This window comes from Hippocampus bargibanti, linkage group LG22 (genome assembly GCF_051943395.1).
Source record: "Hippocampus bargibanti isolate YZ-2025 linkage group LG22, ASM5194339v1, whole genome shotgun sequence".
NCBI classification, from domain to species: domain Eukaryota; kingdom Metazoa; phylum Chordata; class Actinopteri; order Syngnathiformes; family Syngnathidae; genus Hippocampus; species Hippocampus bargibanti.
The window spans coordinates 7,929,482-7,941,480 of NC_142755.1; the positions used below are offsets into that span (position 1 = coordinate 7,929,482).

The following is an 11,999-nucleotide window of genomic DNA, read 5'->3' on the forward strand; positions in this document are numbered from 1 at the left end:
ATGATTGCGCTGAGTCAATTTGCGGCTTTTTCGCTCCCTGATCACGTTTCAGTCGCTTCGGTTTTTTTTTTGTTCCAGGGGGAATCCAGGATTTCAAAGGCTACCGGACCGATCAGCGTCAAAGGGGGTGGGGTAGGTTCATTTGAGGGGGAAGAACGACAAAAAAGTAAGTCTCCGCTGAGATGATTTTGTTGCCAGCAAAGTCTGGGCTGATGATTAAAAGTTGAAACGATCCCTCGGCGATGATTGTTTTCTTCCTGATCAGTCATGCGGAAGCTTGGCCTCTTCCTGGTCGCGCTCGTCCCCGCCGCCGCAATGTTGGACTTTCGTTACCACAGCAACGGCGAGATGGAGACTTACCTCCAACGGGTCAACGCCTCCAACCCAGACATTGCGCACCTGTACGCCATCGGGCGTGCCGTGTCAGGTGCCCGCGCGCGATCTGTGTTTTGCGCCCTTGTGGCACTGGACGCTCAACTCCAATTAGCCTAATCCTAATCCCTCCCCCCGTCTCCCCCCGTCCGTCTGTCTGTCTGTCTTCTTCAGGGCAACGGCTGTGGGTGTTGGCTTTGGGTCTCAGCCCCCATCGTCACACGCTTGGCGTCCCCGACTTCAAGTACGTGGCCAACATGCATGGGAACGAGGTGAGCCCGCACGCGCAGGCGACGACGAGCCTTGTCTTGTCACCATGGCGATGACGTGGAAACGGCCTTAAATGGACAAGTCACACTTGAGGGCACACGCACAGGCCGAGCAAATAAATCGGCTCAGTGGAGTGTGGCGGGTCACAGGACACTTCCTGGGGGAAAAAAAGTCTTCTCTCCCACGGTGGGAACGCAACAGCCCGCGTTAATGAGGACCGTGCGCTAAAGTTCAAACCGGAGCGTAACCGCTTCGTGTTCGGTGAACGGTCGCCTGGTGGAATACGTGACCAAGATGGCGCGGCGTTGAGTGTGTGGTTGGCGACAAGATTATCTGCTATCTATTAGCTATCTATTAGCTATTTAGCTAGATTTGTTTTTCTACACTTTGCTGCTGTCAATTGTAAATTTCTCCACTACGAGACTAATCAAGGCAAATCCAATCCAAAATTATCTGATATCTATTAGCTATCTAGCTGGTTATCTATTAGCTATTTAGTTCGCTGGCTGACTAGCGATCAACCTGGCTATCTATTACATATAGAGCTAAATGGCTAGCTAGCCAGCTGGCTATCTAACTTTCTATCTATTAAAATTACTTCCGGGTTGAGTGAACGCTGGCGCGTGTGGCTGCCGCTGCTCACCTACAGAAATACTTATCCTGTGACTGTAAAGTGACCTTGAGAGTTTTGAAAGGCACTTACAAATGAAATGTATTATTATTATTATTATTATAAGATGGTCACTGATTCTCAAACGTTTTCACTTGATGGCCACCAGGAAGCTCAAGCTTTGATTGGTCGCCAACATCCTGTTTTGACAGGATGTTGTTTTTTGCGTTGTTTTGTCTGTGTGCTCTTGAGCGACGTCACGTCAGTCGTGGCAACATCCTGCTTTGCTTCCCGTACACGAGCACGCCTGCAAAGTTGTGGCCCTGTATGTGAGTGTGTTTGTGTGACTAGTCTTGTGAGGACCACTCACATTTTAGACCATACGTCGTGAGGACGTTTTTGACGAGTGAGGACCTTTTGGCCAGTCCTCACAAATGTTTCATTCTAAAGGCTACTCGAGGGTCTATGTATGCATCTGTTAGTTTCAGAGAGGTCCACCCAAAATGATTTTTGGTGTCTATTTTCATTTCACTTTGATCTTTTTACTCACTGTGTGTCTTTATGTCCGTGTCTAATGAGACGACAAAGTTCATACCACAAAAAGTAAAATGATATTTTAACCAAATTCCTACAGGGGTGAGGACTTTGAATGTACCCATTCAGAAACCTCACTCCTGCTGTTATTTCAGTTTCAAGTCCACTTTTTATTGCTTTGTTTTTAAAAAAGTTGAAGTGGGAAATGGCCTGACATTTAGTGTTCAACACGAAACACTAGTTCTCTAAACTTATCAAGTTATCCGGACCTCACAAAACATTAGAAACAGGAATATGTGTGTGAGAAGGTTCTGGGCCGCGAGCTGCTTCTGCAGCTAGCCGACGACTTGGTCCAAGGTTACCGTGGGAATGAGAGCTGGGCCACGCAGATCCTGAGGAGCACCCGAGTCCACCTCCTGCCCACCATGAACCCGGACGGCTTCGACCAGGCCGACACCAACTGCCACCTCAGCCAAGGAAGGTATACACACACACACACACACACACACACACACACAGAGGCGAGAAGGTTGACCGCGTACGTGCGCCAGGTTCAACCGCAACGGCGTGGACCTGAACAGGAACTTCCCCGACGCCTTCGCCGGCCCGCGGGAGCAACGCGACCCCGAGGATGCCGGCAGAGAGGTCGAGGTGAGCCCCGCAGTGAGGTGAGGGGGCAGTCGTGCCGCAATTACGGGTGGGGGGGATTCAGGCCACCCGCGCGTGCGCCTTTGGTGTCGCGGCAGGTCCAGGCTGTGATGGGCTGGCTGAGGACGGAGACGTTCGTCTTGTCGGCCAACCTGCACGGCGGCGCCCTGGTGGCCAGTTACGCTTACGACAACAGCAACGGCGGTGAGCGATGTTAGCTAAGTCGTCCGCGGCTAACGTGACCGCCGCAGGCCGGATGGCGGCGGCTAACGCGTCGGAGCCGTGCGCAGGTGGCGAGCTGGTGGGGCAAGCCAGCTTGACGCCCGACCACGACGTCTTTGTGCACCTGGCCAAAGTGTACTCGCACAACCACGCCAGCATGCGGCGCGGGGGGCGCTGCGGGGACCAGGGCCCCTTCCGGGAGGGCATCACCAACGGCTACCGATGGTACCCGCTCGCAGGTGCGTGCTTTTGCTGTCGGGTCAAGCGGCCTCCCCGCTTTACGGACCCCCCCCCCCGTCCCACGCAGGCGGCATGCAGGACTACAACTACGTGTGGGCGGGCTGCCTGGAAGTGACGCTGGAGCTGTCGTGCTGCAAGTTCCCCCCCGCCGGGCAACTTCCCGCCCTGTGGGCCGAAAACCGCCAGAGCCTGCTGGCCTTCATGCGCCAAGTCCACTTGGGTAAGCGACCGAGGCGACGGGGGCGCCACTCGCCCGCCTCCGACGGCCGCGTGTGCGCGCAGGGGTCAAAGGCCGCGTGCTCAATTGCTCGGGAGCGCCGTTGCCCAACGCCGCCGTTGCGGTGAGCGGGCGCCGCAACGTGCGTCCCTTCACCGCTGACAAAAATGGAGAATACTTCAGGCTGCTGCTCCCGGGCGACTACACCTTCACAGTTAAGTGCGCACGCACACACACACACACGCGTGTATCCCGTGGCTCAACGTGTCCCCCGTCGTCGTCCCCAGGTGACGTATCCGGGTCACGAGGTGTTGACGGAGACTTTTTTCATCCCTTACGGCCCAGATCAAAACTCAGCCCTGACGCACGACTTCCTGTTGCGTCGTGTCACCGCGGCAACGGGCGACCCCGTGACCTCATCTGCGCCATTTCTGAAGTCACCTGCCGTGACATTCGCGCAGACGCCGGCGGCCCTCGCCGTGGCGCTGGCGTTGCGAGGCCTGATCAGCTGATTGGCAAGGTGCGAGACAAAATTCAATACTTTTTTATTTGGGGGGGGGCCGTCACGTCGGGGTCACGTCGGGGTCACGTCGGCACGTTGGCAGGCATGAATCTGCGTCTGGCGCTGGTGTTTTTTTTTGGCCCGTCAGTCAGGAGAGGAAAGGTCGTCCCCGCGGGCTAATTTCTCGTAAAGGCCCGCGAGCTGCTCGGGCGTCGGCCTTTTGGAGTCCGACGCGGGGGGGACGTCAAAGTCCAACGAGGCGGGCGAGGGGGCGTCGCGGTTCTGCGACGAATGATTGGACGGCGAAAGAGAAAAGTGGTCGTCCGCGTCATCGACCAGGTCTTCCGGCGATCAGCCGTCATGCGGCGGTGGCGGCGGCCCCTCCCCCGGGCGGGCTTCCTCCGACGCGCTTCCTGTTTGGCCGCCCCATTCGCTTCCGCTCTCGTCTTCCTCGCTTTGCCCGTCCGCCTCGCTGTCGTCGTTCGACTCGGTGCAGTCCAGGTAGTTGAAACGGAGGCGGTCCCCCCGGTCGGCGTCACCCGCGACGGGCCGCGGCGAGTCTCCCTCGGGGGGCGTCGGCATCTGCCCTCTCCGCTCGGTCCGACGGCCCGCGGGAGGCCAAACGGGGCGGCGCCGAAGCGGCTGGGCTCTTTTCTTCGGCGGCTCGCTCGCAAACAGGTCGTCGTCGTCCTCGCCGCCGCTCTCCCGATCTGACGGCGCAAAGATGAGTGCGACGCATGTCGGTCATCTTGTTTCATAAACGTGCGGCTTGTGCGGGCTTGTTTGCGGCGCACCACCTGGAGTCGTCGGCGCGGCGCGGCGACCTTTGAGCCGTCCCAACGGTTTGTAAGGCGGGTCGTCACGCGCCTCCTTCCTGCACGTCGTCTGGAGCCTGCCGGAACATTTGCCCGTTAGTCGGTCACTTTTTTGCGGCGGAGGCGGAGGCGCTCGCCGGGCCACTCGCATGCGTGTGACTTCAGCCATGGTACAGCCCATCGGGACCACGTTGGCAAACACCTGCGCGGGTTGCAGGTAGGACAGGAAGTCTTTGACCTGAAAGACACGGATGGCCTCACGTTAGCGTGAGGAAGGAAGGGTGACGTGTGATCAGCAGTCGCTGGCTACCGAGCGATTTGCAATCTATTAGCTGTCTAACTAGCTTGCTCGCTATCTGGATTGGATATGCCTTTATTAGTCTCCCAGTGGAGAAATTTACATTTCACAGCAGCAAAGTGATGAAAGGAATGAGAGTCTATGAGTTGTCTTTTAGCTAGCTAGCTAGCTAACTTGATCTATTTGAGTTATTCCCGCTTGAGTGAACGTTGGCGCGCGTGACTGCCGCTGCTCACTCGCAGAAAAACTGACCTCGCAGTAGGACGAGTGGAAGCTGAAACAGGCGCGGAAGGCGTCGCTTCCCGTTCTGTAAAAAAAGCAAAAAAGGAGGATGAAGGCGACGAGAAGATCTCAAGGGGGGGGCCGGGGGGCTTACTTGACGATCACATCGGTCTTCTGCGTCCTCTCCCCAAACCACATGGTGGTGGGCTTGACGCTGAGCACGCGCAGCGGCGCGCCGTCGACGGATCGGCAGCCGCGAGGCAGCCGGTTGCCATGGAGATACTGCTCGCTCTGCAAAAGCGTCTTTGAGCCTCGCGTCTCAGCCCCCCGGCGTCACGTCGGGCTCACCTTGGCGTGTTGGCAGGCATGAATCTGCGTCTGGCGCTCGGTGGTCACGTAGCTCAGGATCTCCGGCATCCTCCGGAACATCACGAGGTTATTCACGTGCACCTGCGTGACCAGGGGGCGGGGTCGTTGTGTTGTTGAGATACAGTCATACCTCGGTTTACGAAGCCCTTGGCTGACAAACTTTTCCGTTTACGAACGTTACATTTATGACAATTTTACCTTGGCATACGAACTTTTTTTCCCACACGGAGCTGCCGTTCTTCTAACAACAAAATGGCAGCCGACTGTTTTTGTCCTCTATTCCCCGCCCCCAGTCTTCGGTTAAAGCCACGTGATTGGTCAAAAACGCAGCAGTGAGGGGAGGGGGTTAAACATTAAAGAGAAAGGCAGACGACAGTGAGAGAGTTTCAACTTTTATAGTTCAAAGGCAGAGTGTAGACTGCAAGGTTAAAATATCCCATCAATCAGGCTCCACAAACAACCCGCACAAGCTATCTGTACACTTGATGCAAAAAGCTATCAACCCAGCTAAACAGAACACAATTGATGAGGAACTAGGTAAAATTATCGCAGAGAAAGCACCTACAAGATGGTGAAAGACGAAGGTTCAGAATCAGAATCAGAATCATCTTTATTGCCAAGTATGTGACGACCATTACTAAGGTAAATAAAACAACTTTATTCGACAGTACAGTTTATTTCTTTAACTATAATACCATAGCACATTTATTATACATAAAATAAGGTATATTTTGTGTAGTTTTAAGGCTTAGAAAATTAGAAAGTAGAAAATGATGTTTGACGAGGACCAGGGAACAATTTATGATCATTTTAATGGTTTCCTATGGGAAATACATTTTTGGGATACACACTTTTCGCCTGACACACTCTGTCTGGGAACCAATTATGTTCGTAAGCCAAGGTATCACTGTACGTCAATTCAAGGCGTGTGTCTTTGAGACACTCGTGACCTTTGGAGCTTTTACCCTGGTGTTGAACTCCTGGCCCAAGTGCGTGAACAAGTACTCGTATCCGTAGGCCGCCTTGCAGTTGAGCCAAAGCACATGGTGGGGGCCGCGAGAGATCCAGTCGCCGGCCAGACGCAAGATGGCGCTCACGCATGCCTCCTGCGCACCCACAGCTCATGCGTGGTCAAGAATGATAGCGTGGGGAGGACGCTGTTTCTGTTGCCCCCCCCCCGGTTTTTGGGTGGGGGGTTCTTATCATCCAATCTTCTACTGTACTTATCATGAAGTCAAGTAAACAATGGCGGGATGTGTTTCCACGACTCGGTTTTACGCTTACCCGGGACGGAATCTGGTAGAAACGCGGGTCGAAGAAGGTGGAGTCCACGTAGATGCTTTGGATGTTCTTCACCCTGCGCGGTCGACGGCCATCGTGAGACGTCGGCAAGTGGGAAAAGGACAAAGAAGCGTATGGGTGGAGACGCACCCGCTGCCCGAGTGCAGGTGTTCCATCCTGGCGGCGTCTCCCAAGGCCAGTCGGAAATCTCCCGTGTACAACACGTTTCCATGGCAACCTTCGAACAGGAACCTGAAGGCATCGTCCTGCTCTTTCCGATCTGAAGTTTTTGAGGACGAAACATCCGCGTCGGACTTACATGACGGAACCGGGACAGTGTCCGGCGGGGAGCAGCGTCACGACCACTTCCTCGCTCTGCGCAGGACGTTTCCACATTGTTGGAGTGTTTCCAAAGAGCGTCCGCGGGGCTGACGGCGGCGGCTCACCTCTCCTGACACCTCGTCCACCAGCGCAATCTGAGTCGGGCTCTCCAGCTCCAAGGCAACCTGAAAGAAGAAAAGAAACTTGCGCCACACGCCTGTGACAATATCAACAAATATGTCCTGATAAATTGGATTGATTTTCAGTCAATAAAACTATATTTGTCAACCATTAGTGTACAATGATACATATCGTGCGTGCGCATGTACGGACGCTTCCCACCTTACGAACGAGATACGTTTCGAGCGGTCATTCGTAAGATGAATTTGGTCGTAAGTTGCTTCAGTTCGATAGTTTTTATAGAATGATTGTTGAAGTCAAACACTGAACGCGGAAGTATGAAACACAGATGCTCCGAAAGGCATAAAATAACCTCACACCTGCATCACCGTTTGCCTCCTCCTCGAGCCTCAACTGGGAAGAGGAATGTCCTCCCTGCTCATATACTCTACGCAGCCAATCGTAAGCGAGCTTGGCGGATTGGGGCTTGAACTCGTTGGCAACGCTTCAGCACATAACCATATCCATAACATTGCCCCCCCACCCACCCATACCTATCTGACCTTCTTCAAATGTCTATTCCCTCTCGTTCCCTCAGATCCTCTTCCTCCCTCCACCTCTGTGTGCCCCCTGCCCATCTCAGCACAATTGGGGACAGAGCTTTCAACTCTGGAACTCACTTCCTTCCAACATCCGTACATCAATTCTCTTCCCATCTCAAAACACACCTATTTAAAATGGCATTTTCTGTGTAGCTCTATCTCTTGTTTCTATTTATAATTGTATTTTATTTCTTGTTTCTATTATAATTGTATTTTATTAATTGTTGTATCTAAGCTTGTCTGTGAATGTAAAGTGACCTTTAGAGTTTTGAAAGGCGCTTATAAATCAAATGTATTATTATTATTAAAGCCAAGCGCTGATTGGTCAGCCTTTGTGTCCATCGCAAAAACATCCAGCCCTTGAAGCATCTAATTTGTTTGTGTGCGTGCGTGTAGCACAGTACGCAGCCAATCGCAAGCGAGCTCGGCCGGAAAAAGGCGTGCAATACAAAATATAACTTACAGCATCTCTGTCCGAACATTTTTCGACAAACTGTACCCGAAAAAAATGTTCGTATGTACTGTTATTCGTAACTCGAATGTTCGTAAGGAGTGACGCGTCTGTATACAGTGGAGAGAGAGCTTTCTGTTATGTAGTATTTGAAGCAGGGCTCAGTCGGTGAATTGCGCCCCCCAGTGGAGGTTTGCCTGTAGTTTTAAAAGCGTTCTCACAATGAATTCTTCCCAGAAGAGGTATTTGCGGCTACTCAGGAGAAGCTCTTTGGTCACCAATGAGCAGTATAGCTTGACTCGACGGCTGAAAAACATCACAGCGGCAGTCAACACAAGCGCTTCACTTTGGCTGTAAAGTCATCAAGTTGTCTTCCTTTCTCCGGCGATCGGGTCACCTGGATCGCAGTCTTCTCTTCAGTTTGGGTTCTTTTATCCCTCTCATGTGATCTGACGGCAAAGTTGAGTGGTGGGTGGGGGTCAACATTTGGGAATGTATATTTCCTGTCGCCTAGCCAAGTCTAGACGAACTAGCTCACCCTTGTGACAGTGCGACAGGAAGTAGGCGCGCGCATGCAGATTCTCGCGATCGAAGCGATCCAGAGAAATGTGTGGATATTCCTTCATTCGACCCTGAAACGAGCTCATGTTTGCAGCGATTTCAAGTCGGTGTCGGTGTTGATGTTGACGACTTGCTTCGCACTTCCCGCCCATGGACGGAAAGCCGGAGAACGTTCTTCTTCCTCGACAGCCGTCACGTCTCGTCCTAGTCGACACTGCCCCGCTGTGGCCGAATCACGCCAGTGATGGGAATCGTTGACTCCTGCAGCGGCCTTGATTCGTGTTGTCGACAATAATAATCATAATCATAATCATAATAATAATAATAATAATAATGTAACGTCCGGTGCGTCATTGGGATAAGGGAGGACCCGACAACTAGGCGTCCGTGAAATAGCCTGAGTGGAATGAGTAAGCATGAGCGTGAGTTGTACTCCTGTATGGATGTGCTAACTCACTGCTGCGTTTGCTTAATAAAAGCCTGACCAGCTGTGCCAGCGACTGTGCGCATCCTGTATCACGTCGAGGGGCATTACAATGTTAATAATGATGATAATAATATACTTCATTTATAAGCGCCTTACAAAACTCTCAAGGACACTTTACAGTCACAGGTTTCGTTTTTCTGCGACCAGGCGCGCCAGCGTTCACTCAACCCGGAACTTATCGCTTCTCTTATCGGCCAAACGAACTACGACGCGGACAACCGGGAAAAGGCAAGTTTCAAGAGGGTGAAAAATATATTGTCCTTTATTTTGTCTTCACTCTCTCCTTGGGTCGAAGAAAGTACGAGAAAACTCCCCGATCGAAGCGCCCGATTTAATGTTTATACAAATAAGAAAGGAAAATGTGGAAATCCATCTTGGTCTTTTTTTTTAAACATTCTAGTGTGTTGTGGGTTACCGCCATTGGAGTTCAATGGGAACATCAGAATCAGAATCAGAATCATCTTTATTGCCAAGTATGTAGAACACACAAGGAATTTGTTTCCGGTAGAACACGCTGCACTAGTATCGTTGTCAAAAAAAACTGCTTTGCTTTGCTTAGAACGGGCGCGAATTATTATTATTATTATTTTTACTTTTGCAACGAAGCATCTCACTGGCAGGTGTCGGTAATTCAGACGCACCCGGGTTGCGAGGCGCCGTGATTACACTCGAAGAAGAAGGCGACGAAGAAGATGAACACGACGAAGAAGATGAACACGACGAAGAAGAAGACTACGACGAAGAAGAAGAAAAATAAAGTGAAGAAGAACAATGACCGAAGAAAGAAAGAAAGAAGAAGAAGAAGAAGAAGAAGCTGCTGCTGCTTGTCCAATCGCGCTAATGACAGGCAACAGTCAACCAGAGCGCATTTCCCCTTTTTCTTTTCGTCGGTTACATATCTTATCTTTGTGCAAGTGACAAGTAAGTTTGAACTTCCTTACTTAATTGATTTAAGACGGAAACTTCGAAAGCTAAGGCGAGACGATGAGAGCAACACGTCCGATTTAAAACAGCGACAATGACAAAATTGCGATCTAAGGACAACAATTGTCGTTTTTCTGTCTGTTTTCGCGGAGGATTTTAAAAATCTGTATTGTTGAGAGGCCGAAATTATATGAACTCCCATTCAAATGTAAACTAAACAAATCATGCCAAAGGTCTGACCAGCGCTTTACCGGCACCCCCGCAAGTAAAAACAAAACTCGAACAAATTAGTGAACACACACACACACATGCATACAGTGGCACCTCAATTTACGAACACCTTATATTACGAACTTTTCGTCTTACGAACGTCAACGCCACATTTTTCAATTCCCGAATCAGTTCTGGAATGGCAGCGAATGAGTTAATTGAGTCCCCGTGGAAACAATGGAGCAAATCCAAAAGGCTATTTGAACAGTTTTTTTTTTTCTCTTTCTTGACTTATTTTTAATCGTGAAGAAAGGTTGCGGTTCCCGCCATCTTTTCCGTGTTCTGTTTTTTTGTGTTGTGTTCAGGATGCTGTTGGGACTCAAGTGCCTCGCGGCAGGTCTCCGCGGAGGTTTGGCATCGCGCGGGTGTCGGCGCAGAGTTCCTCCGGCGCCGCCCCCCGCCCGCCTCTTGTCTCGAGGCGAGGGATCGCCGGCCAAGCTGAAGCTGAGGACACGCGCGGCGGTGACCTTGCTGCTGGGCGGCGGCCTGCTGGCGGGCTGGGCGTGGGTGGAGCGCGAGAAGCGCCAGGAGGAGGGTCGGGCGCGGCTGCGGGAGTTGCGGCGAGCGGCGCTGGGTCGAGGCGACTTCAGTCTGGTGGACCACGACGGGCGGCGCCGCAGCAAGCGCGACTTCCTGGGCCGCTGGGTGCTGCTCTACTTTGGCTTCACGCGCTGTCCCGACATCTGCCCCGACGAGCTGGACAAGATGAGCGCCGCCGTGGCCGAGTTGGACGCCGACGCGTCGCTGCCGCCCGTGCAGCCGCTCTTCGTCACCGTCGACCCCGAGCGCGACGGCGCGGAGGCGCTGGCTCGCTACGTCAAAGACTTTCACCCTCGAACGGTAGGGCTCCTCGCAAGGTTTTGAAAGAAACGTGGCGACCGACGCATTTGCGCAGACGGCCTCTTTGCCAACCGGCAGGTGGGCCTGACGGGCACGGCCGAGGAGGTGCGAGAGGCGGGGCGCCACTACCGCGTGTACTCCAGCCGCGGCCCGGCGGACCCCGACGGCGACTACTTGGTGGACCACTCGGTCCTCATCTACCTGCTGGGCCCAGATGGACACTTGGTGGACTACTACGACCGGCGGAAGGACAAGGAGCACATCGTGCGAAGCGTGCGGCGACACGTGGCCCGGTACGGCCGAGCGCGCGACTGAAGGGGAGACGCGGCTCCCCGTCAATGCGTATGTATATATGTAGAGTGATCTCTGGCTGCCGCTGCTCACCCGGGCAACAAAAAAAATGTGACTATAGATTGTCCTAAGGAGTTATAAAAGGCGCTTATAAATCATCCATCCATCCATCCATTTTCCGTAGCGCTTATTCTTCGATGAGGGTCGCGGGAGGTGCCGGAGCCTATCGCAGCTGTCTTCGGGCACGAGGCGGGGGACACCCTGAATTGGTTGCCAGCCAATCGCAGGGCACACAAGGCCAAACAACAGTCACTCTCACACTCACACCTAGGGACAATTTGGAGTGGTCAATCTGCCTGCCGTGCATGTTTTTTTTGCAATGTGGGAGGAACACGGAGGACCCGGAGAAAACCCACGCGAGTCCGGAAAGAACTTGCAAAGTCCGCACGGGGAGGCCGGAGCGGGACGCCAGCCGGCGACCTCTGCACTGTGAAGCCACTGTGCTCACCACTCGACTACCGGGCCTGTGGCG

The 11,999-nt window shown here is 52.9% G+C and overlaps 3 protein-coding genes across 9 annotated transcripts; 2 read left to right on the top strand and 1 right to left on the bottom strand.

Moving 5' to 3' along the window:
- Nucleotides 1-7,212, top strand: cpm (carboxypeptidase M). 4 transcript variants are annotated; one of them, XM_088988362.1, is made up of 11 exons: nt 1-166; nt 266-427; nt 547-644; nt 2,095-2,267; nt 2,338-2,437; nt 2,533-2,638; nt 2,725-2,895; nt 2,964-3,116; nt 3,179-3,327; nt 3,401-3,633; nt 6,984-7,212. In XM_088988362.1, exons 1-10 carry the CDS (start codon nt 1-3, stop codon nt 3,623-3,625), a joined length of 1,503 nt encoding a protein of 500 aa, XP_088844488.1. In that variant the 3' UTR covers nt 3,626-3,633; nt 6,984-7,212. The 4 variants fall into 4 exon arrangements, with proteins under 4 accessions (XP_088844488.1, XP_088844489.1, XP_088844492.1 ...); XM_088988363.1 differs by lacking the exon at nt 6,984-7,212 and adding an exon at nt 6,337-6,467; XM_088988366.1 differs by lacking the exon at nt 3,179-3,327 and having other exon boundaries at nt 3,459-3,633.
- dclre1c (DNA cross-link repair 1C, PSO2 homolog (S. cerevisiae)) lies at nt 3,671-9,323 on the bottom strand. 4 transcript variants are annotated; one of them, XR_016113632.1, is made up of 14 exons: nt 8,633-9,321; nt 8,492-8,543; nt 8,316-8,400; nt 7,047-7,106; nt 6,920-6,975; nt 6,751-6,852; nt 6,604-6,676; nt 6,285-6,425; nt 5,299-5,400; nt 5,105-5,241; nt 4,981-5,035; nt 4,633-4,668; nt 4,413-4,507; nt 4,184-4,325 (listed from the first exon to the last, which is right to left on the bottom strand). XR_016113632.1 is itself a non-coding variant. In XM_088988352.1 (13 exons), exons 1-13 carry the CDS (start codon nt 8,805-8,807, stop codon nt 3,967-3,969), a joined length of 1,653 nt encoding a protein of 550 aa, XP_088844478.1. In that variant the 5' UTR covers nt 8,808-9,309; the 3' UTR covers nt 3,671-3,966. The 4 variants fall into 4 exon arrangements, 3 of the variants coding, with proteins under 3 accessions (XP_088844478.1, XP_088844481.1, XP_088844479.1); XM_088988352.1 differs by having other exon boundaries at nt 3,671-4,325; nt 4,413-4,668; nt 8,633-9,309; XM_088988355.1 differs by having other exon boundaries at nt 4,180-4,507; nt 8,633-9,323.
- Nucleotides 9,324-9,834: 511 nt separating this feature from the next.
- On the top strand, nt 9,835-11,627 carry sco2 (synthesis of cytochrome C oxidase 2). Its single transcript, XM_088988998.1, is given in 4 exon segments — nt 9,835-10,012; nt 10,015-10,063; nt 10,642-11,176; nt 11,255-11,627. Coding segments are annotated over 4 exon segments (999 nt in total). The 3' UTR covers nt 11,492-11,627.
- Nucleotides 11,628-11,999: the final 372 nt, after the last annotated feature.